General features: G+C 35.3%; 3 protein-coding genes across 6 annotated transcripts in view; 2 read left to right on the forward strand and 1 right to left on the reverse strand.

Moving 5' to 3' along the window:
* LOC129756918 (uncharacterized) overlaps positions 1-24,689 on the reverse strand; it is a 220,671-nt gene that overhangs the window by 66,888 nt on the left and 129,094 nt on the right. The window lies entirely within an intron of this gene.
* Positions 730-2,143, forward strand: LOC129757204 (uncharacterized). Of its 2 annotated transcripts, none has more exons than XM_055754375.1 (3): positions 730-966; positions 1,163-1,834; positions 1,905-2,143. In XM_055754375.1, the coding sequence occupies exons 1-3, from the start codon at positions 874-876 to the stop codon at positions 2,124-2,126; spliced, it is 987 nt and encodes a 328-aa protein (XP_055610350.1). In that variant the 5' UTR covers positions 730-873; the 3' UTR covers positions 2,127-2,143. The 2 variants fall into 2 exon arrangements, with proteins under 2 accessions (XP_055610350.1, XP_055610423.1); XM_055754448.1 differs by having other exon boundaries at positions 747-957.
* LOC129757108 (uncharacterized) lies at positions 9,645-19,645 on the forward strand. The gene is made up of 4 exons (XM_055754266.1): positions 9,645-9,727; positions 13,233-13,559; positions 18,534-19,352; positions 19,417-19,645. Exons 2-4 carry the CDS (start codon positions 13,323-13,325, stop codon positions 19,597-19,599), a joined length of 1,239 nt encoding a protein of 412 aa, XP_055610241.1. The 5' UTR covers positions 9,645-9,727; positions 13,233-13,322; the 3' UTR covers positions 19,600-19,645.

The raw sequence follows: 24,689 nt of genomic DNA on the forward strand, positions 1-24,689 counted from the left end.
ATGTTTTCTTATCATCGGCAGACTTAATTCAATACCACTTTCTCTTACAAGCTGAAGTCTCAACCAATTGTGGTTTGTAGTTCAAAATATAAAAGTTTATTTTAATATTCTCGTGAAGGCAGAAGTTTCAATTCACAATAATCGTTTTTGAAGCATTCAATTCGAAAACTTCTTTCATACGAGTAGGTTTTACCCAACTTATCTGTTTTCATAAGCTATGATAGATCCACTGTAATAATTTTCTTTTCAGAGAAGTGGAAATCTCAATTCGCAAAAGAGTATGCAGAAGGGCTTATCTTCTTTGTTACTGTTTTACATATTCAAAATTTTAGAGTCGATTGAGATTTTCTAATAAGCAGAAATAAAAAATAAATCACAGGAAAAAAAATGTTGTAATTTTTTGTTTGTTTTGATTATAGTCGTTTTAACATCTTTATGTCATTCGCGACTTATATCAACGATGCAGTTGGCGGACAGTCATTGAAAAACTTATCCGGTACAACTGTGATCGATGTTTACTCTTGGGCTCGAACTCACGGACATCGGCTCAGGATAACAAATGTTGCAATGTTTTGAATTATTATTTCCAATCAGAGCTTTTGTTTGATTTATGGATTACAATGATTTGTTTAGCAAGTATTTAAAAAGTATATTTCTTGGCTTCCGAAGCGAAGTCCTTGATTGACAGCGGCTATTGTTTGCTGTTAAAGTTTACTCAGGTGGACAGTGCCGGAATAGAAATGTGCTGCACCAGCAGCACGAATAGAATGACGTATGTTATTGAACAACACTTGGAAAAGGTACTGCAAGGTGGAAAGGTGCTGCTAGTTCCAGTGATACTTTCAGGGGGCGTCGATTGGATTAATCGCGGTGATGGCTTTTAGGAGAGGATTAGTTCTGTTGCTGTTGTTTTTGCTCGGTATCAGCTGTTTGAAGACATCAAGAGATATTTTCGAGGTTAGTTTAGTGAGTTTCAAAAAAGTTATGTTTGTTTTCCACATTTTGGTTACTAACATTGTACTGTCTTAAAAAAGTATTTGTTGATTCAACACAAAATGTCTTCGTTTCGAATGATTTATTCCAAAAGCAATTATTCAAATAAAACAAATGTTTAGTTGTCCAAAACCATATAAAAACTTCTTTAAAAGGCATGCTTTTCTAGGGACTGGAAGCGGGTGTAACTAGCTCGAAAAGTACAGCTCAAAGTTCAAGCGTCTTCGATGAGGAAATGCAAACCTGTGCCGATGATCTCATTCCGAATGAAGCTTTGCCGTTGGAAGAGTTCCAACTTCTAGGCAGTAAGGTGTTGAACAAGGTCAAAGAAGTTCCTAAGCCACCACCACTTCCAGACTTGACACTTGTCAAGGATCAAATCGTCAACATTTTTCATATGCCAAATTTCCAAGAGGGGATGAACAATCTAAGGAATATGATTGAGCAACACAAAAAGATACTGGATACTTACGGCGAGCAGTGGCTGGGGTTCTTCAAGAAAACTCAAACCGAAATGGTGGAGAAGGTAAAACAGGAAATTCAGAAACAGAACAAGGAAGTTACAGCTTTCTTCAACAAACATCTGTCCGAGTTCGACGAAGTATGCAAACCGGACGCGGAGAAGTGTCTCAGCAACATTGAAAACCATTTGGAAATCTATCAAAAGAAGCTGAACGAAAACGTCGGAGCTTGCAAGGAATTTGCCGAACGACAACTGCAGCAACACGAACAGTGGATTAAGAACGAACAAGACAAACTCAGCAAGCCACTGCTAGCCATTCAGGGATGCTTCGACACGAATCGGCTACTGAGTAGCATGGCTTCGTGCTTCGGGAATTTGGTTCGTGTTTCGACGATAATGTTTGCCTGAACAATAACAGTAACAATCGTTTCTCCCTTTGTTTTCACAGATCAGTAACGTCATCAGCAAGCTGACGGAGGGACTGCAAACGTTTGCTGCCGCGATGGGTTCGGCATCCGAAAGTTTGCAGACCAGGATGGGCAAGTTCCAGTCCTGCGTTGTGGATCGGAAAAAGTTGCTGGACAGGGGCCGAGACAAGCTGGCGGCCAAGGCGGCCGCTTGTTTGGAGAAGGCTCCGAAGGATGCGGGTGCCGGTGTTTTTTCGGATTGATGTGATTTGCGCAATAAAATTCGAGCTGTAAAAATGAAAATGTTTTTTTTTAAATTCATTCCCTAAAAGTGTTTGAAAAACAGCGCGATATTCTTGTTATGAGTTTACATTGATTGAGAGAACAGTTTGAGATAGTAAAACTTGAATCGAGAAAATTCACATAAATGCTTAGAAATTCACATGAATAACTGCGTAAAGCTATAAAAATACTGGTTTAAAGGAGCAGCTAAAATATAGTTGAGAACATTACTTCAAGTGAGAAGACGGCTTGAAATGGTCAAAACAAAGTGAATCGAGAGGACAGTTGAATCATTTTGATGATTAATTAATAAGAAAAGAAATAGTAAGTGTTGAAGCAACATATTTTCAGAATAATTTATAATTTGTAGTCTCTGTAATGTAATGTAATGTCTCTGATGAAGCAATTTGCTAAAACAAGCGGAAGTCTCAATCCACGAAAACTTGTTTTCCTAAGAAGCAGTTTCGGTCCACAGTTAAACAAAAAACAAAACTTATTTCCATCCACTTTAAACCTAATTCTAACCAGCGAAAATTTCATCCACTCGAACGTCTTAAAAATGAGAAGTAGTCCCAATCCATTGTATCATTTTTAACATAAATAAGTTTCACTGAGATTTACCAACACCAATTTTAGTAGCAGAAGTCTCTATCTCTTTGAGTAGGTTTTCTCTAACGATGTTCCTCATAAGCAGATGATGCAATGTGCTGTAAGATTTTATTAATAAGAAATCTGTAAATTTTTCACAGAAGTCTCAATTCACGAAATCGAAATTCACAAACAATCTATTCTACCTTTGTTTAAGTTTGTCATTTTTATTTTCTTCAAGTGAAAAAATAAATCTGTCTTCGAGAAGGTGTCTAAATGTAACTGTACCTCTTGAGGGGAAGTCTCAACCCACTGTAATTTTTTTTTATAAACAGAAGATCTCCTCCATTTCATCCAGTGATTGAATTTTGCTGAGCATGAATTGATCAACCTTCTCTCGCAGGAAGCAAAGGTTGCTTTGAGGTAGCGAAAACGACAAAACCGATGATGCATACGCTCTCAATATGGCCCGCCTTCAAGAAGCAGTATAGGGGAAAAGTTCATATAACGCCCCATGTGGCTAATACGCGCCACCCTTGTTTTGAAGAATCTGAAACATTTTAAGTCTGCAAAATATTACCAATTTGTTTTAAATGCTGTGATTAGTCATGGCAAGTATGAATTTTCCCTTAAAATTCCCCTGTGTCGTGATAATTTCACAATTTAGGTTTTTCTTCATTTCGATCTAAATTTTAAAACACTTTCAATAAGGTGTCACCAAGCAGAGAAAAACGAATAAGACAATATTTTCTGACACATCGATAGAGGAGAATTTAAACTATAATTTTATGCTAAAAAATCATTCTGAACTCGCTAAGGTATGCTTTTTATGGGTATGTTCTATCACGGCCCATGCGCTCGTTATAACGCGCCAATCGTAGTAGGCTGAAAATAGCATTAATTTTTCAAAAAGCCCAATTTTCATTGAAAATGAACAAAATGTCTAAAACCATATTTTGAGCGTTCATTCAGCCCAAAAAATCTACTTTTAGTTTTTTTTTAAATTTTGATTAGTCCATTTTGATTTACTTTTCAGTCAAAGTGTCTGTAAGTATTGGTGTGTTTTCGATCTTCGGCTGCTTTCGGGTGTGTTCGGCTGCTAGGCGTGTATTGAATACACAGCGGCGCGTATTTGCAACACAGTTTTGTTCTGTGGCTTTGAATATGGTTTTAAAAAATCAAGTTTTTGAAGCAACTATAGCAATTTGGATAATAAAAAATCATAGGCATTTGTAGAAAACACTTTTCTTCAACGATTACACCCATTTTAAACACAATTTGTACGTGGAATACAAAGAAAATCAGCGATTCGCTTAGGTGGCGCATAATAGGGCATGTTCCCCTACATTCGAGGCAGCGAATCCAAAAAACCAAACGAATGGCTCTCACCAGTGATGCCACATTTTTATCGGTATTTTGGAACCCAAAAAAATCTTTTATCGGTATGGAAATCCTAAAAATCGGTATGAAAATCGGTATTTGAGGTGGATATTCAAAAAAGCTTACATTTTCAACTTCCTAACGTATTTTTAATATAAATGGAAGCTTGCAATAAAAAGCAAGTCTAAGAACTCTTATGAATGTTAATTTGAGTATTAAATTAGCTGACTAAGTGTGTTTTAGCCTATACCTATTGTTTATTTTTTTTATCTTGGTTCTAGGTAACACTAGTTTACATAAAAAGACGCTTTTGAATTTTTAACAGAACTTTATATTTTCAAAACTATCTGCTTTTGCTGAAGAAAAGTAAAAATCCCAAATGAAAATTCAGCAGAGAATCAAAAATAAGTATTCCTTTCCAGTACTATAATTGAATGGAAATCTAATTTAAAAGTTACCATTTGAAAAGAAAAATAAGGGCATGGCGATCACTTTCAGGTTACACGTGGTTTAGGCATATTAATGAAATAAAAACTTGATTCTTTAATTCATGTTTAGCTAAAGTGGGATGTAAATTTGATAAATTCGATAAGGCAATAGAACCAGGTCAACCTAAAGGAAATGTCAATTTAGTAAGCACTTACACATCCAATGGCTTTTTGATGTTCGAGGTAAATATGGGCCAAGTTGATGTTCTTCGTTTGGTTGATGGTTTTTTTTTTGCCAAACTGGCCATTTCAGCTTTTAAAGCCTTTAGTATTAGATATGAGTTTTAGCAATTAAAAAAAGAAATGCTTGGAGAAAGTTGTTGCTTCAATTTTTTTCAGGCAATGGAAAATTAATTTTATTTTTTGAAAAATCACCCATTATTCATATGAAAACCCAAGAATTTTATGCGAAAATAAATGAGAAACGTGTTCTAAAAGAAGGTGTTCCTAAGAAAAATGTTTAAAAAACACATAGTTTTTCCAAAACTGAAAATACCCATTTTGCCTGACGTGGCCTGGCGATATCTGCAGTTAGGAACATGTGATATCATTTATTTGGCTTACAAGATGGAGAAGGATTGAAGATTATACCGATGATATGACAAACCGTGTATCTGATTGCACTTCAAATCTTGACATACCACATCTGGCGACAAATTGAACAACGGCAATATTCCAACGGTGTATATTTTCCCTTGAAAAGTTAGCATCTCAGGAGACAAGAGCATTGTCAATTGAGATTGATCTTTACAAACTTCTACCTTCTGCTTGCAGTCGCAGAAGGTCAAATATCAGCCTTGAGCTGAGTCCTTTGGCTTTAAGGTTTAGCACTATAATAGTGCATCATTTGACAGAACATAGGAACAAAACAGCGCGAACATCTGAACGAATTATGAGAGTGAGCCGTGGAGATCTTAGCAGGGTACTTTAAAAGTTGTACAGATCAACTTACACCACGCCAGCTACCGCACTTTGTCTCCTTTCTACGGGACCTTTACGAGGATAGCTTGAATTAAGTGGGAATGTGAAAGTGGAATGAAGTTTGAGTTAAAATCTTAAAAATCGGTATGAAATCGGTATGTTTTGCCAAAAATCGGTAATCGGTATATACCGATTCTTGGTCAAAATTTTGCTCAAAAATCGGTATAAATACCGGAAAATCGGTATGTGTGGCATCGCTGGCTCTCACTCATCTCCTGTTACAACCTTGAGGGAACCGAATTCAAAAGGCAGAGCAAACCCGAGTCTCCTCGTTTGTGCCTGGATCGAATGCGTGAGGTTTTTCTGCTATTGCTATTATTGCACAGCAACCGCACGCAGGCAGCTAGTTTTTTCGTTTCTTTTTCCTTCCCCCTCTTTGCACTATACGTTGCGGGCCGTGCAACGCAATAAGTTCGGTTGTTTTTGTTGTTGCCTCAACCTTTACGGTGAGGTTGAAGATGTTAATATCTCCTCAACGACAGCTATCGGCTGGAGTTATTCAAATTAAAGAACGTAAATGAGTAGGTATGTGTGCCTCGTCTTCTTCATGCATCATGTAGCAACCGAACGTTGAGAGAGTTCGTTCGGGGCAGCAAACGAATAGTGTCTCTCAGAGCAGATCCTCCTCATGGCGGGAGGTTTGAATGAATGTATATGTATCGTCTCCTGTATAGCTATGCGAGGCCTCAAAGTGTGTATTTTGAATGCCTCTGATGAGAAAATTGGTGAGGATTTCAATCACTGATTTCATCTTACATTAAAAGCTGTTCGAGAGCATTAGGGGAAAACTGTACAAGACGCACCAGTTAAGCATAATCGCTATTTACAACGATACCCATCATCTATGAACCAAATTGAAAGTTCACGACGATTCAGGAATCACATTTACATCTTACCAAAAAGAAATAATATGTTAAAAACACGATTTTGGTTATATTTTTGTGAAAATCTTAAACAGACAGAAAACAAGCCGCGGGGTAGAACGCCAAAACTAGTGGACAGAACGTACCATACCGAATGGGTGCTGAGAAATGGAACAATGATTATACGGAATATGGTAATTGAAACATCAATTTTTTACTACATGTTCATCTTATTTTCGCAAACTAATCATACTTTGGGAAAAAAATCATTTTATATTGCCTAATTTAACGAAAATTTTGCTTTTCAAAATTCACTTTTTTATATCCTTATAGGTAAAACGCCTTCAGGTAGGCAACGAAATTCAATTTCTTGACTGATATCGCGGCAAACATGGCGGCAGATATTTTTTTCGAGTCAAATATTGGTGCACCTTTTTAACTCAAACAAGGACAAAATTTGTTATAATTATGCATTCTTATCGTTATTTGGGAGTCAGCAAATGAAAAGAAAGATATTTTGTTTTGACATTTGGTTTTTCTCAAAAGTTAACAGCATTCAAAATTTGAGCCTAAAACACGTGGTTTGCGAGCATTCTGCCCCAATTTTGATATGATTAAATTTAGTTTAAATTTGTGGAAAGTTAGTAAAACATAATAAAATATCAATAGTCGTTCGAAAGTGTATACGAGTGTTATAACGAAAAGCTGCAGTTGGATCAGATAGCGCAGATTGGTTTACCATAAAACCTTATATGTTAACCATAAAAAATAACAAGTTTTAGGAAGAATCCATTAATGCTTCTGTTTCTAAGAATAAAAGTCGTTTTTGTGAACTTTTCATCTAAAAAATGATGGAAAAGCTCGTTTGCTACAATAAAAATGAAGAAAAACACCATTCGGAGCCGAAGGTTAGTGTATTTTTGAGAAAGAATGGCATGAGCCATTTTACCTCGCTGGTGCGTCTTGTACAGTTCTCCCCTATAACCATTTCTTTTTAGATTTTAAATGTTTGTGCTATTTTTTTGTCTGACTACATTTCATTTGTAACCAAAAGTTCCGATATCACTCGAGGAACGAACTCATAAGTTCACATATAGCTGTACAAATGTTCAGTGGAAGTTTTTTGCTGTTCACAAAATGCTATTTCGAGGTACTCGAAAAGAAAATACTCAAAAAAAGCTTTAAAATACACTACTTGGTATCTGTTACTAATTGTTGAAAACGTTTGCTGACAGAAAGAAAAAAATTCTTACATTACATACTTCTCATTTTTTTTAACAGAAAGTAACTACCAGAGGGTTGCAAGTCTTTTTTTAAGCTCAATAGATCGTAAAAATTCTATGTTGTACTCTTTTGTAAACTTAAAAGTTTTTAATTAGTTCCAACGGGTGTCAAAATATTTCGTCGAAAATCGCCCTTTTTTTTTAAACCGTAGGAGTTTTAAAATACAGGCAAAATTGCATATTATTTTATTTAGAAACGGCACTTTACCTTCCTTTTGATATTATGCATAATAACATGTATGTTACATTTATTGAATATGAGAATCTTCATTCATTAAAAAAGGAAGCGTCTATCAATACAATATATCATTGAATTTTGTAAAAAAACATTTGTCAATTTAATAAATCATCGTCAATTATGTCAAAACGCTTAAGTTTATAAATTTTTAACAAAAAATTCATCAAGGATTTTATTATATTTTTGTTGATTTTGTATGGGAGCCCCCTTCCCCCATACATTGGAATTCGGAGGGGTTTAAAAGTATTATAGAAACCATTCACGTTGATCGAACCGATCAACGATCGGTAGTATCCGAAAATTGTTTGAATTGTATATTTTTATTGAATTTGTATGGGAGCTCCCCCCTCCCTTAAAACGTTCGTCCTCAAGAGAGGGTGACGCAAAACAAGTCCAAATTTGGAAAATCAAAACCCCAATTTGGAGATATATTTTTTTTATGCAAAATCATCTCGGATTGTAACCATGTTTTTCTCCGTTCTCTAGCCGAAATTTGGAGCCGAAACGATATTTTCTGTTGATGTTATGGCCTTGTAAAGTTTTTGAGTGGGTGACACTTGGTGACAAACGTGTTAATTTGGAGAGGTTCGAATGTATCATAGAATCCATTTTTGGTCTTGAAAAGGTTACACACCATATTTTACGTTGATCAGTTCAGTTCTTTACGAAAATTGTTCGAGTTGTGTCGTATTTTTTATTGATTTTGTATGGGAGCCTTCCATCTTTAATTTGAAGGGATTTGAAGGTATTACGGAAACCATTCTGAGTCTTGAAAACGGCTAAACACAAAATCTCACGTTGATCGGTTCAGTAGTTTCCGAAAGTTGTTTAAATTGTTTCATATTTTTATTGATTTTGTATGAGAGCCCCTCCTCGTTTAAGTTGGAGCGGTTTGTAAGTATTTAAGAAACCATTTCCGACCCCAAAAACTCTTACATATGAAATTGCAAAATGATCGGCTCAGTAGATTTTGAGTCTATAGGGGACAGACAGAGTGGCAGACAAACATTCATGGGAATTCCTGAAACTTGCTTTGCATTTCGAATTTTAATAAAACTGTGAGTTTTTTAAAATTGTTGTAAGTTTCAGTGCGACCCATTCTTAACGTGTTTTTATACTTTTCATGATTTGAAGCATAATTTTTGTCACTGTGTGCATTCATTTGACCCAACTCAATGGCAAAATCAAATTCAGGATTTATGCGCTTCCAAAGCCTACTGGAGCCCCCAGAAAACAGAAAGTGAACAAAGGCCGGACCGGTTTGTAGTATGGGATTTGCAGCTTCCAGCTTCCAAAATCAACAGAACGAGAGAGCATTTTTGTATGCCTCGGACCTGTGGATGGATAGCTAAATAAACATAAGTCAGCTACAGTTGAAATATGACGATAGCAACAACAATGTTTCAGATGGTCCATGTTTGCTAAACTAAACAAAGCCTAAGTAAATACTGAATGCAAAGCTAGGCAACTGGGTGTATTTTCCCGGAAGTGTAGCCAATTTTTAAATAACAGGACCTCATGTTTCCTTGTTTAAAAAATTTAATGCGATTAGTTTTATAATAAATGTTTTTACCAAAATATTTATTCTCACAACAGAAGTTTTAAAAATGAATATCTGGCTACACTGATTATGGGAAACGTGTCGCTTTGAGAAAAATATTCTAAAACACAGAAAGAGGCCTACAGTTTTGCAACGGCTAGCAACTGCACCGGTAAGCAGTTGTAAATCTGGGGAAAATTGTTTTCCATTTCGGCAAGCAGGCAAGTAAAAATAGCATATTTTCCATACTTTCCACCATCTTGATCCGGATCCGGTCACATCCGGCGGCCACAAAACAGAAGGACGGATTAGCGAAGTGAGACAGTATGTACACGAGAAAAGATAAGCAAGGAAAAAAAAACTTCTTTCCTCTCATAGGTTTGTCAGGAACGACTCTGCTGTACTAGAAAACAGTACGTGAAAGACGTGACTCGAAATGACAGAACGACGACGACGACGACGACATCGTCCTGTCTTTCTGTGTACTCTGCTTATTACGAATCCGGCACCAGTACTGATCTTTTGATAGCAGCACAACACCGGGTGGGTGGCTCTTTTGCTGTCTTGTGCGTCGTCCTCGTTGTCAATTCAATCTGCTCAATACCGACAGTTCCGGTGGGACTTCGCTCTTCAAGCGTTGGGTTCGAGGCAGGAAAATTGACGGAAAGATAACGAGGCAAATCTTCTCTTTCCGCCGATATGCGGTGCGTTCTTGTAGCCGCGAGATTTACGCGAATAAGGTTTCGCATTTTGTTTCATTTTTTTTTGTGTGAGGAAGAGTGTCAAAGTTCAAATGCTAATCTAACCTGTCTTCAACCAGAAGTCTAAAGTATTGTAAAATTTTATTATAAGCAGAATTTAGCTATAAAACCTTTGTTTTATGCAGAAGTGTCAATCAATTTTGATATTTCCCAAACAACTGAACTCTTCGTATAAAAAATGTTCATTCTACATATTTTTACACTAGAATACATAAGATCAAAATCATGGAAATGATTTTGACAATCAAAAGTCTCAAATCTCAAACATATATCTTTTAAGTAGAAGTCTCAATCAATCACTCTCTCAGAAAACAATATTTTTGGCCAGCCTCAATCTGTTGTGACAATGTTTACAGAAACGAAAGCGTAAGTAATTTCGCATTTTTTACATGCAAGTTCCCTGTGTATTATTTACACAGTTTTTGACAAGCAGAAGTCTAAGTCTACAACAATTTATTTCGTTTATCGTCTGCAAAGGTCTCAGAACGAAAGCTTAGAGGTCATTTGTACAAGTAGCTGTTTTCTGGAGCGATGGAAAAGTTTCTGATAACATATCAGTGATAAGCAAAAGTTTTAATTCGCCACAACATCTTTCTTGCGCAAAAAAGTGTCGATCTTTGTTCATGCTATTCAACCAACTAAACTCTATATCTCTTGTTCTGTTTTAATTATTTTGTCAATTTTTACTTTTTTTGTAAATATTTACTTTTGTTTTTAATTTCTATAAATTTTGCAAGTTTTAGCTGTTTTTTTTAAATTATTTTTGCAAAATATTTTACATCTTGGTGTGCTGAAATTTCTGTAGTTTTTGAACTTCCATAATCCATCCATTTATATCGAACTGTTCTCTCAACTTGCTTATGGGTGATTTTTATTTATTTATATGAAGCTGTCCTCTCAACACACTTATCGGTGATTTTTTTTTCGTTTATATCAAGCTGTCTCGCTTGATCATCAAGCTGTCCCCTTAACTCGCTAATTAATGATTTTTTCAATTGATATCGAGCTGTCCTCCCAATTGGCATATTGCTGATTTTTTCCATTTCTATCAAGCTGTTCTCTCAAACCGCTTGATCACAAAGTTGTCCTCTCAATTTGCTTATCCGTGATTTTTTTTTCCATTTAAATAAAGTTGTCCTCTTAACCCGCTTGAACACCAAGCTGTCCTCTCAACTCGCTTTTCGGTGATTTTATTTTATTTCTATCAAGCTGCCCTATCAATTCGTTTATCGGTGATTTTTTTTTCATTACTACCAAGCGGTTCTCTCAACTCGCTTGATCACCAAGCTATAATCTCAACTCGCTTATCCATGATTTTTTTTTCATTTTCATCAAGCTGTCCTCTAAGCCCGCTTGATCCCCAAGCTGTCCTCTCACAACGTTTATCGGTGTTTTTTTTCCATTTATATCAAGCTGTCCTCTCAACACGCTTATTGGTGATTTTTTTCCATTTATATCAAGCTGTTCTCTCAACCCGCTTATCGATGATTTTTTTTCTTTTCTATAAAGCTGTCCTCTCAATTCGCTTGATCACCAAGCTGTCCTTTCAACACGCTTATCGTTGATTTTTTTTCCATTTGTATCTAGCTGTCCTCTCAACTCGCTTATCGGTGATTTATCCTTCCTTTTCTATAAAGCTGTCCTCTCAACTCGCATATCGGTGATTTTTCCATTTTTATCAAGCTGTCCTCTCAACCCGCTTGATATCCAGGCTGCCTCTCATCTCGCTTAGCGGGGTTTTTTATCATTAATATCAAGCAGTCTTCTCAACTCGCTTATTGGTGATTTTTTTTTTTCATTTTTAGCAAACAGTTCTCTCAATCCCCTTGATCAACAAGTAATTTTTTTCCACTTCTATCAAGCTGTCCTCTCAACTCGCTTATCGGTGATTTTTTTCCCAAGCTTTCCTCTTAACGTTCTTGATCACCAAGTTGTCCTCTTAACAGGTTTGTCGGTGATTTTAGTTCCCATTTATATCAAACTGTCCTGTCAACTTGTTTATGGGTGATTTTTTCCATTTATATCAAGCTGTCCTCTCAACACACTTATCGATGATTTTTTTTTTCATTTATATCAAGCTGTCCCCTCAACTCGGTGATTTTTATTTACATTTTCATAAAGCTGTTCTCTCAACTCACTTGATCACCAAGCTGTCCCCTCAACTCGCTTATTGGTATTTTTTTTAAATTGATATCAAGCTGTCCTCTCAATTTTTTTAGCTGATTTTTTTTCCATTTCTATCAAGCTGTCCTCGCAATCCGCTTGATCACAAAGTTGTCCTCTCAACTCGTTTATCGGCGATTTTTTTCCATTTAAATTAAGTTGTCCTCTTAACCCGCTTGATCACCAAGCTGTCCTCTCAACTCGCTTATCCGTGATTTTTTTTTGTTATTATGGACTTGTCAGTTTTATTATTTTCGTCGTTTTAGTTTTTTTGTTTGTTGTCATTTCGGTCATTGATGTTATTTAGGTAAGTTTTGGTTCAAAATTATATTTTTACCTGTTTTCTTTGCCACATTTGGCATTTTATAATTTCTGTTTGTCACAGATTTTTTTATTATGAGATTTGTATCAATTGCTTTGTTTTTTGTAATTTAGTGTATTCGGTCATTCTGTCATTTTGTGATTTTTTTCAATTTTTTTAAGGAGACATTTAGTCATAGTCAATGGTCTTATCCCGATGAGATCAAGTAGTAGTGAACTACTAGTAGTTCAAAAAGGAGATTTTCATCAAAAACAGGAAAGCGTACGATGTTGAATAAAAAGTCAATCAAAACCTTTCATCATTCTGCTTTCAAATTTCTCTGTTTTTGAAAAAAGAATGAAACCCAATAATAGATTTAGGCTTCATTCTCCAACATTGTTCAAAATCCGATTATCAAAATCACCGCTTCCACTAAATTATCATCATTGAACTATCGAACCATTTCAGAGCCTTAACCAAACCAGTTTCCATCCCAAACAGAATTCAACGGACGGAACAAGGATTAGCTTGACAGAGACAGGCCTCTAAATAGTAGACAGAACGTAGAAATTCTCGGAACCCGTAACAAGGATGAACCAGGGTCCTGGCATCGTCGCCATCATCCGTACCTTGTGTCTTGCCATCTTTGCCACCCAATTACTGGTGCTGCCATTGATGCTGATAGTTTCGGAGGCGGAGGCAAATGATGCCGGAATCCTCAAATCCGACCAGGCATCGGCAACAACACCAACGAAAGGAAAGACAGCAACAACGGCAACCGTCAAAGCCAAGAGCAAGGCCGTTCAGCCAACTACCACCACCATTAAGGTAAGTGAATTGCGGTTCAAGGTATCGACCAAGTTATCCATCTACTATTTTGCATAATGGTGGAATAGTGTATTTGTCTTGCTATCTCTCTGTCGGTCTTTGTCCTTTGAAAACGTTGAAAACCGATTGACGTTACACAGGGATTCAGGGAGGACGTTGTGTGCATATCTTTTACGCTTTGGTATCTTTCCGAGCGGAGGTGCACGGTGGGAAAAATAAATGAAAGCAATAAGAATTTTGACTAGCATTTTTTTTTTTATAATCCCTAAGTTGTGTGCCATTTCTGGGTTATTTTCTATTTTGTCATTTGTATAATATTTGTCATTTGTGTAATATTTGTCATTTGTGTAATTTTTTGTTATTTTTGTCGTTTTTGTCATTTTTGTCATTTTTATCATTTTTGTTATTTTTGTCATTTTTATCATTTTTGTCATTGTTAAAATGTTTGTCATTTTTGTCAATTTTGTCATTTTTGTCATTTAGCCTTAATAATCTGCGATTCCCAAGCCCATTCCGTCTTTATTCACCGGAAGACCAAAACAAAACAATCAGCCGCAGCAGCTTTTTAAGTCTGCGCCTCCTAAGCCAATCCTTCTTTTTCCACCGGAAGGCCAAATCAAATCAATCAATTAGTAGCAGCCTTAAAAATCTGCGTTTCCCAAGCCAGTTCCGTCTTTATTCACCGGAAGGCCAAAACAAAACAATCAGCATCAGCAGCTTTTTAAGTCTGTGCCTCCTAAGCCAATCCGTCTTATCAACCGAAAGGCCAAATCATAACAAAAATCAGCAGCAGCAGCTTCAAAAATCTGCGCTTCCTAAGCCAATTCGTCTACATCCACCGAAAGACCAGATCAAAACAAACAATTTACAGCAGCCTCAAAATCTGCGCTTCCTAAGCCTATCCGTCTTTTTACACCGGGAGGCCAAAACACAACAAACAATCAGCAGCAGCAGCCTTAAAAATCTGCGATTACTAAGCCAATTTAGTCTTTTTGTCATTTTTGCCATTTTTGTTATTTGTGTCATTTGTGTCATTTTTTTCATATGTGTCATTTTTGTCATTTTTGTCATTTCTGTCATTTTTGTCATTTTTGTCATTTCTGTCATTTTTGTCATTTTTGTCATTTTTGTCAGTTTTGTCATTTTTGTCATTTTCGTCATTTTGTCATTTTTGTTATTTTTGTTATTTTTATCATTTTTTTCATTTTTGTCATTTTTTTCTTTTTTGTCATTTTTGTCATTTTTTGTCATTTTTGTCATTTTTGTCATTTTTGTCATTTTTGTCATTTTTGTCATTTTTGTCATTTTTGTCATTTTTGTCATTTTTGTCATTTTTGTCATTTTTGTCATTTTTGTCATTTTTGTCATTTTTGTCATTTTTGTCATTTTTGTCATTTTTGTCATTTTTGTCATTTTTGTCATTTTTGTCATTTTTGTCATTTTTGTCATTTTTGTCATTTTTGTCATTTTTGTCATTTTTGTCATTTTTGTCATTTTTGTCATTTTTGTCATTTTTGTCATTTTTGTCATTTTTGTCATTTTTGTCATTTTTGTCATTTTTGTCATTTTTGTCATTTCTATTATATTATTTTTGATGTTTTGTTCGTTCTTTTATGATTTTCATTTTTGTGATCTTTATGCGTTTTTTGATTGATTAAATTTTTTTGCAGTTTTTTTTCCTTTTTTGTCATTATTTTTGTGTTTTTGGTGTTATTTTTTCCAATTTCTCGTGTTTTATGATTGTTTTAGCACTTTTTTGTCTCTTTTTTGTCATTTTCGTCATTTTTATCATGTTTAATCATTGCAGTCTTCTAATATTTTTTACTTTTTTTTTGTTTTTTTCCTAACATTTCTGTCATTTTATTCTTTTTCTCTTGTTAATTTTTTCTGTCGTTTGTGTCTTAATATATTCTTTCACCGTTCGTTGGCTTGTCTATTTTGTCTTTATTGCCTTTATTTTTCTTAAGTTTATTTCAACGTTCTCCAATTTATTTCATGTATTTGTGGAATATATTGAGAACTTCTAAACTTCGTATGAGTGAACAGACTGATTGTTTTTTTAAATTAAATTATTTTTGTGTAGATTTGATTTCGTTTGATTAAGCATAAATATTCGTAAATTTAAAATTTTTTAAGAAAATTTTAAACCATTTTTTTTAAATTGAAAACAAGGATACTACAAAGTGCTTCAAATATTGAAGTGAAATGTCAAAAATTTCCACCTGTTTTCAGGAAATCCACCGTGCCAAATGAGGTGCTGCAGAAAGCTAACTTTGTCGTGCTTTTCCGGAGAAAACGGAACTTTTGCCTCGGCGTTCCACTTGTTTGGAATTCGCGTCGTTGTAGGAGATTCCTACGCTAGGGAATTGAGGTGGCTCTTCTCTGTCAACCAATAATAATGGGATGAGGGAAAACATCTGCCGGGTTTTGTCGCTTCGACGAAGGCCAAGGCGTGGGCCAAATGTCAAAGGGCCCCTCAGTCTGTCATTGGTTCGAATCCTAAAGTTTGGTGGAAGGGGAAGGCTCTGATCAGATTAGGGTCTCGCTACTGGCTCCCAGGAACAAAGCGGTCGAAGGATTTCAAACGTCCTACCTTCCTCGTAGAGGAATGCACACGCACACCTACATACTTAGAGAATAGAAGAGAAGAGAGACGATTCCCCGAGAAGACTATTGTGGTGATTGAACAATGAGGCGAATCCAAGCAAATCCCGCTTAATAGCCCATGAGTGTCATTTGAACAATGGAATTTATCGCTGCTCAAAGGACGCACATATTTACAATTGAAATTTTCAAGATAATTCAAGATCGAGAAGGTTTAATAAGATGAAACTTGCATTATAAAATATGTACAATGTACATCATTAGTGTCGTGATTTTTCGAATCTCAAACATCTCTGTCGCTCACAAGAATAGATCAATGACTGACCTTGTTTTGTATGTTTTGTCTAGTGTTGTAACAATAACAAACGTTGCCATAGGAATTTATTTAATTTTATTTATTTTCAGGATTAACTCTGATCATTTCATCTCTACATTACTTTTCCCCTCTATTCTCAATAAAATCTTTTATTAAAAAAATACAAACAATCAGCAGCAACAGATTTATAATCTGCGCATCCTAAGCCAATCCACATTTGTCCACCGGAAGGCCAAATAAAAACTAACAATCTGCAGCAGTAGCCTTAAAAATCAGCGATTGCTAAGCCAAACCGTCTTTTTCCACCGGAAGATTAAATCAAAACAAACAATCCACCGCAACAGCTTTAAAAATTTGCGCTTCCCAAGCCAGTCCGTCTTTTTCCACTGGAACGCCAAATCATAACAAACAATCAGTAGCAGCAGCCTTCAAAATCTGCGCTTCCCAAGTCAATCCTTCTTTATTCACCGGAAGGCAAAAACAAAACAGTTAGCAGCAGCAGCTTTTTGAGTCTGCGCTTCCTAAGCCAATTCGTCCATTTCCATAGGAAGGTCAAATCAAATCAATCAATCAGTAGCAGCCTTAAAAATCTTCTTTTCCCAAGCCAATTTCGTCTTTATTCATCGAAAGGCCGAACAGCAGCAGCTTTAAAATCTGCGCTTCCCAAACCAATCCTTCTTTTCCACTGAAAGGCCAAAACACAACAAACAGTCAGTAGCAGCAGTCTTAAAAATATGCGATTTATAAAATAATCCGTCTTTTTCCACCGGGAGGCCAAATCAAAACAATCAATCAGTAGCAGCCTTGAAAATCTACGTTTCCCAAGTCAATTCCGTCTTTATTCACCGGAAGGCCGAAACAAATCAATCAGGAGCAGCAGCCTTTAAAATATGCGCTTCCTAAGCCAATCCGTCTTTTCCAACGGAAGGTCAAATCAAACCAATCAATCAGTAGCAGCCTTAAAAATCTGCGCCTCGTAAGCCAACTCGTCTTATCCACCGGAAGGAAAAAAAATTGCGCTTCCCAAGCCAATTCCGTACTTATTCGCCGGAAGGCCAAATCATAACAAACAATCAGCAGTAGCAGCCTTTAAAATTTGCGCTTTCTAAGCCAATCCGTCTTTTTCCATCGGAGGGCCCAGTAAAAAAAACAGCCGCAGCCTTAAAATCTGCGCTTCCCAAACTACCGAAAGGCCAAAACACAACAAACAATCAGCAGCAACAGCCTTAAAAATCTGCGATTCCTCAGCCAATCCGCCTTTTTCCACCGGGTGGCCAAATCAAATCAATCAATCAGTAGCAGCCTTTAAAATCTGCGCTTCCTAAGCCAATTCGTCTACATCCACCGGAATGTCAAATCAAAACAATCAGCCGCAGCAGCTTTTTAAATCTGCGCTTCCTAAGCCAATCTGTCTTTTTCCACCGGAAGGCCAAATCAAATCAATCAATCAGTAGCAGCCTTAAAAATCTGCGTTTTTCAAGCCAATTCCGTCTTTATTCACCGGAAGGCCAAAACAAAACAATCAGCAGCAGCAGTCTTTTGAATCTGTGCCTCCTAAGCCAATTCCTCTATATCCACTGGAATGCCAAATCAAAACAAACAATTTACAGCAGCCTCAAAATCTGCGCTTCCAAGCCAATCCATCTTTTTACACCGGAAGGCCAAAACACAACAAACAATCAGCAGCAGCCTTAAAAATTTGCGCTTTCTAAGCCAATCCCGTCTTCATTCACCGGATGGCCAAATCAAATCAATCAATTAGCAGCAGCCTTTAAAATCAGCGCTCTCTGTGCTTATTCTACCAACAACGCCATTGTCGTGATTTTACGAATCGTACGAATCTCAATTCAGAGATTCACTCCGACACGTCTGGCGCTCACAAGAATATATCAATGATTGACCTTGTTTTGTTTGTTTTGCCTAGTGTTGCCAAAATAACAAACGTTGCTTTAGGAATTTATTTTATTTTATTTATTTCCAGTGTTGCCGAATACAACTATTATTTTATTTTATTTTTATCAAATTTGATTTTTTTTCTGCATATATTTTTTCAGCCAAAAACAACAGTAAAGACAACGAAGAAACCAAAAGAAAACATCATGATAACGGTAAAGGGCACCATCGATGAGGACCTCAGCGATCTGGATTCGTTCGACGATGCCGATGATTTCGGAGACATTTGGGGCGATGTCGAGAAACCACCGGCCACATTCGGGCGTGAATTTGATCTGAAACCGAACCAAATCTCGCCGGAATGTATCCCGGATGACAGCTTCCTGCCGGTGCTCGAACTTCCGGAGGATTTGGTACCGGAAATGTTCTACCGCAGTCCCACGAATGGGACCGGCCCTGCCCAAGCTGAAAAATCCACTGGAAGCGAAGAAGATCCCGGTTTGATTAAATCCCTCATTTCGTCAATAACTTCGGCTTTAAGTTTGGAGGGGTTGAAAAATCTTCTCGAATCGGTCAGAAAACAACTTCAACTGTTGACTGACCGTTTCAAAGTCAAAACAGCCGAATCACTGCAATCGATCCGGACAACCATGGACCAAGCTTCAAATAGTATAAAAAAAGTTATCACCACTCCGGATGAAAACTGGGACAAATCGAATTGCAATGAAAAGGTTAAAGAATGCATCGAAAAAGTAAATAAAGAGTTCAAAACGTTTGAAAATAACCTTCGAAATGAAATCAAACTTTGTACAGATCGTTTCAAAGGCGCCGTCAACGAGAGAAAGAGCAAAATTGAGGAAATCAATAAAAGTACGGAACAAACGCTGGGTGATTTAACAAGTTGTTTAAACAACCCTCCACCATCTGTAACGTCAATTTTGTCATCTTTATTGAAAACCGGAAAATGTACCGTTAATCAGGTAATTTTCGTGCTCTGCGCAAAGTCAGATACCCATATGTTAATTTGAAATTTGTTTTTTACAGGTCTCATCCAGGACCTCGTCCACGCTGAAGGATTTCTCCAGCAAGGTGCTGAGCCAGGAAGCTGCACTGTCCAGCAAGACGGAGCAAGCCAACCAATGTATCGAGGAAAAGGTGACCGGATCGAAAATAAAAACTAAGCAGAACAATCTAATGGATCAGTATCAGAAGTGTTTGAGGATTTGAATTGGAAAAAATGTCTAAATTCGAGAGTGATCTGGCTGTCTTAACTAATAAATTTGATTTCGTTTGAAGATCTGAATTGTGATTTTTTTTGTAAGCCAGAATTTGACAATTTTTTTAAAGATTTTTTAAGTCGAGCACACAGATGATACTGAGAACGGTGAGATCCGAAATAATCGTCAATTCACGACAACTAAGCTTTTAGATGACTTCTTCGGCTCCGCTTAACAAGAGGGAGTGGCTAAAAAATGCAGATTTTTAGGAGTGTTCTGGCTCGGAAAACGGGAAAAGTTGTATGGAGCGGCAGGCTGTTGATCAGGTTATTTGGTAATCGTTCCGGGTTCGATTTTTTAGAAAGAGTGGCGAAAAGGCGTACATTCTTCTGGCTTTTGGTCAGATTGTTGGAGAAGATTCCGGAAAACAAGACAAAAGTTTACATTCTTCAGGGGGTCGCCTTTAATCATATTTGCGATCAATCAAGGGCTTCATTCCGATGCTTGGTTTGAAATTCATAAGTAGCTTTTAACGAAATAAATTGCCGGAATTCTAAAGGATCATATCCTTGTATAAATTTTGTAAGGGACCTCATCGTCTTGTTATACCAAACTCTGGTTGCGTTGCCTCGTATTAAGGACTGTACTATAGGGTGGCAACCAAACAGGTCATGTCAAATTTCGAAAACCGACCATATAAAACTGACCTTTGCTAAATTACAGCTCAATCGGACTGGACTCAGGGGTGCCTCAAAGCGCTCAAAGTTTCGGTTTTTTTCCCTCAAAGATCACTAAAGTAGGGTTCCAAAGCAAATCGGAAATTGGAATTATAATTTTGATGCCAAATGACTTGAAAATGCATAAAACATAGAAATGTGGTGTTATCTCGAAAAAAAGGTTGTTTGTCAAAAATCAAGTCGATTTTTCAAAAATTGCCGAAATTTCAAAAATTGCTGAAGGGGTGACCAAAGGAAACTCAGAAAATCAAAATTTTAGTTCTGATGCTAAATGACTTAGAAAAGCATGAAAGTCGAGATCTGGTGTCAAAAAATCGACGGTGGTCAAATTGCGAAAATACGGTGGTCAAATCGTGCGCAAACTAGTTACCTATTGCACTGCAAAACGTACTTTTTGGTAGGCACCTGGTAAATCTCAAGAAAAATATTTTCTAGAACTTTTTCTACAGCTTCCATGAAACAAACAAGAACGACAGCTGAAACACAAAAATATAAAATAGGATTTACTATTTTACTACTACTAAAAAAGGCATCGATATTAAAAAAAAATCATAAATGTCTATACCGAAATGATAAATTTTAATCTATTTTATAATTTTAAGATGAAAAACATCCTTAATATCATGAACTAATAAAGTTTCGCTTTATTGAGAACTCAAAATTTGAGGATAAAATTTTTTCGATTTACTCTATTTATTTTTCGGAAGCAAAAATATAGCTTGCGCTGCCGATCGCCGTGGTAAATAATACACCGTTGAATAGGTGAAAGCCTCATCAAAAACATATCTTGAAATCAGCTGCTAGTTTTTGCTATATTTTTAATACGATGTCTTTGAGTGGAACGCTGTTTGGTTCAAAAATGAAAATTTAAAAGTATTTATACAGAGTGAACCAAGCATTGTTTGCTTCGATAAGTTTGCAACTTCACCATAAAACATCAGTTTTAGTATTTATACAACTAACCTAGAGGAATTTCGGAGCCCATACTTAATTTTATCAAAAATATTCATAAATAATTGAAAAATATTCAATTTTCCAGTATAAAACTCAAACCCTATTATGGAAATTATAGAAAAAATTTCAAACTTTGAAAAAAAAAACCAATTTTATATTTTTTCCAACTTTCCGTCTATAATCTTTAATAATTTTTTTTTTATTAATTTTTTCCAACTTTTTTTGATTTTGAACCACTGTGCGCCGCCTCCTTTTTATGACCTCTTATGAGCTTTTTCCTGAATTGCGAGATCTAATAATTGAATGTTTTTCTATATTTAAAAAACACTTATATAAATTTTATACCAACTACAAATGATAATGCAAAAGTTTAAGAAAAATGTTTAAGTTTGTTTTAAGCTCAAAATTCGGTGTAAGAATTTCAAAATATTCCAATTTAAGAATTTTACGCATCCCCAAGATTTTCACTAAACATAAATTTAATACTTGTTTGACTATGTAGGCGGAACAGACAAAACTCTGTTAATATCACAGAAAAATATTTGTTATAATAAATCCATGTAATAATACGAAGAATTTTGAAATATTTGGTCTAGTTTTTAAAATTATTACATTATATTGTATGTAAACCAGATGCATTCAATCAAAACTATCGTTTAAAAAACGCAACACAGAATTGTATAGGAATACATTGATTTTAAAAATTATATTGCTACAGAAACTTTCACAATACGAAATTCTAATTCTATTCTATTTTAAAAACTTCATTTAGAAATCAAAATTGTTCAGCTTGTGCAATTTGTTCAAAACAGGAGTGAGCAACCTTCTTAACCAACGGGCCAATTTTAAATTATAATCTTTGTTGCAGACTGGACTCAAAATATTTCTTTCTAAATGTTTGTAAATCTTTGTGGTTAGTGATCGAGAAGAATTAAAATTAAACGTCAAAATATTTTTTTTGAGAAATAAAACCGTTAAATCAATGAAATTACTTGTTTCTGTATTACTTATTTGAAAAGCTTGAAGGAAATTCGGAAAAAATGTTTAAACACAAAGATTTTATGGAAATTTTTGAATAATTCAATTTTGGATAGATTTTTTCTTTTTGCGAGCATTTGTTCTTCCCAACAAACACATCATTTGATTAGCTTTTCTTTTATCAAAAATAAAAAATTTTCGAGGTATTTGTATTGTTCATAACAAATTTGAACAGTTTAAAAAAAATTAGGTCAACGTCTTCTGGAGCTATATCACGGTGATACGATGCAGTAAGAAAAACATTTTTTTTTAAATCACTCTCTTTTAAGCGTTCGATTATAAATCTTTATCGAAATTTATTCAATAAAATTCCTTTTTTTCTGTTCGTATTTTTTAAGTTTTTTCATAATTTAAATTTTTCTCGAAGACTGTATTTCTTACTTGAAATTCCGTTTAAGATTAAACGTTGAGGAAAGTTGACGAAAGAACTTACCAATTAACTGATTTTAAGGCAAGTTTAATAAATGTTTCAGTTCTCAATCGTGAAATTTGGATTGCTGAACGTTTCCAGGGTTTTTTTGCTGAAAATCGAGGCAACAACTTACTGTGTATATAACATAGCATTTATTGGCCGCATTTTTTGGAAAATCTTATTCTACAGATATGTTATTCTGTTTAAAATACAGAAATTTTGATTGTGATGTGATTTTTCACCATGAAATTGACTTTACTTACAAAGTTGTAACCCCACTATTTGACATTGAAACTCAGAAAGTGTAAAAATTTCATAAGAAGAAATAAAGACTATTTTTATTATGTACTAGCTGACCCGGTATGCTTCGCTACCCCTTCCATGTAAAACATTATGTTTGTTAAAATTATTATATTTGAAATAAACTTTCTTCTTAATTAAATCTCGATATTATTCAAAAGTGAACTATTTTTCATGGCATCTGAGCTTCTAGATTGCCTTGAGTCTCAACGTAACTTGAAGGTTTGAAGGTTGAAGAAGTCATTCTTTAAAAAAAAATAGGATTAAATTTGCTGAAAGTTTCCAGCAATTTTTTTTTGCTGGAAATCGAGGCAAAAATTTGCTGTGTACATAGCAAAAATAAAAAAAAAATTATGTTTAGTGAAATTCTTGAGGGTGCGAATAATTCTTAAATTAAGATATTTTGAAATTCGGTGTAATTTTGAGTTCAAAACCAACATGAGCTATTTTTTGATAATTTACAGTCTATTCAGGAAAAAGTGAGAAAATATATGAAATTGTAAAAAAGCTTCGCGGGCCGCATCTTTTGGACAATTCCGTTGTACAGATATGTTTTTCTGTTTAACAAACAGAATTGTGATTTTGATGTGATTTTCGACCATGAAATTGACTTTATCTACAAAGTAATAACCACCCCACTATTTGACATTGAAACTCAGAAAGTTTAAAAATTTCGTTAGAAGAAAATAAAAACTATTTTTATTGTGTAAATATAGTAGAGCAAATTGAATTTATTACGTTCTAGTAGAATCTACATTCAATAAAAATGATTACGTTCTACATTTAAAATAAAATGATTAATTTTGTCTGTGGTCACGTAAGATTCATTTTAAACAGTTTTTAAATTTTTTTTTTAACAAATAAAGATTGCTTTTTGGTTTTCAAATGAAAAGGAATTTGTTAAAAATTTGTGCTAAAACTAGCAAAACTGTCTTCTCGACATTCAGGATCTGTACTCAGAACAAGCAAAAACCTGTTTGAGAAAATTTAAACTTTAAGTGGTCCAGGATGTTTTTTTTTTGAAAACCAAAACATTTTGGTGTGGCCCCCTAGCAAAGCTCATTTAAAATTTGGCCCGCTTGTTGAAAATCTTGGCTACCCATGCCTTAGACCCTGATTTTGTATGGAAGTCCTACCATTTCAAAGGAACAGCAGGGTTGTAACTTCAATATAAGCCATCCTTTACCCCCCAAAAAAAAACTCCGAATACTTGCTTATGAACCAGATGTACCTACATGAATGTTAAGTGACACTGTTCGTATTTACGGTTCATTTTGTGTGAAAATCCCCTAAAAAATGTTCGAGTTTTGTCATACTTTAAGTTGTATGGTTGTATGGTTTGTATGGGAGCTTCCTTCCTAAGTTGGTAGGAACAATAACACAAATCACTCTTGGCCCAGCCCTTGAGTACCAAATCTCACAAGATAACACCTTAACTATGACCGTAATCATCAAAACCGGTCGATTCACCAAAAATGGCGGAGCTGTAAAAAACTAGGTTAAAATGCTGTGTGTTCCATTCATTTGATCCACGACTAAGATCGGAATGAGATTACATTGTCAAAGTGTTCATTATCCAATCCCCTCGATCTGTTTCAACATTCACTTTGAAAATATTGTTCCCATGTTCAGCCCAGTTTTCAGTGAACTCCAATAAAC

Source organism: Uranotaenia lowii, chromosome 1, assembly GCF_029784155.1.
Source record: "Uranotaenia lowii strain MFRU-FL chromosome 1, ASM2978415v1, whole genome shotgun sequence".
NCBI lineage: Eukaryota > Metazoa > Arthropoda > Insecta > Diptera > Culicidae > Uranotaenia > Uranotaenia lowii.

What these genes read in the sequence shown, in the direction of transcription:
- LOC129757204 (XM_055754375.1), top strand. Translation starts at nt 874, where the DNA reads ATGGCTTTTAGGAGAGGATTAGTTCTGTTGCTGTTGTTTTTGCTCGGT. An exon ending in ATATTTTCGAGGTTAGTTTA is followed by an intron (nt 967 to 1,162) that starts GTGAGTTTCAAA and finishes ATGCTTTTCTAG; the next exon opens with GGACTGGAAGCGGGTGTAAC. An exon ending in CTTCGTGCTTCGGGAATTTG is followed by an intron (nt 1,835 to 1,904) that starts GTTCGTGTTTCG and finishes TTGTTTTCACAG; the next exon opens with ATCAGTAACGTCATCAGCAA.
- LOC129757108 (XM_055754266.1), top strand. Translation starts at nt 13,323, where the DNA reads ATGAACCAGGGTCCTGGCATCGTCGCCATCATCCGTACCTTGTGTCTT. An exon ending in CAACTACCACCACCATTAAG is followed by an intron (nt 13,560 to 18,533) that starts GTAAGTGAATTG and finishes ATATTTTTTCAG; the next exon opens with CCAAAAACAACAGTAAAGAC. An exon ending in GAAAATGTACCGTTAATCAG is followed by an intron (nt 19,353 to 19,416) that starts GTAATTTTCGTG and finishes TGTTTTTTACAG; the next exon opens with GTCTCATCCAGGACCTCGTC.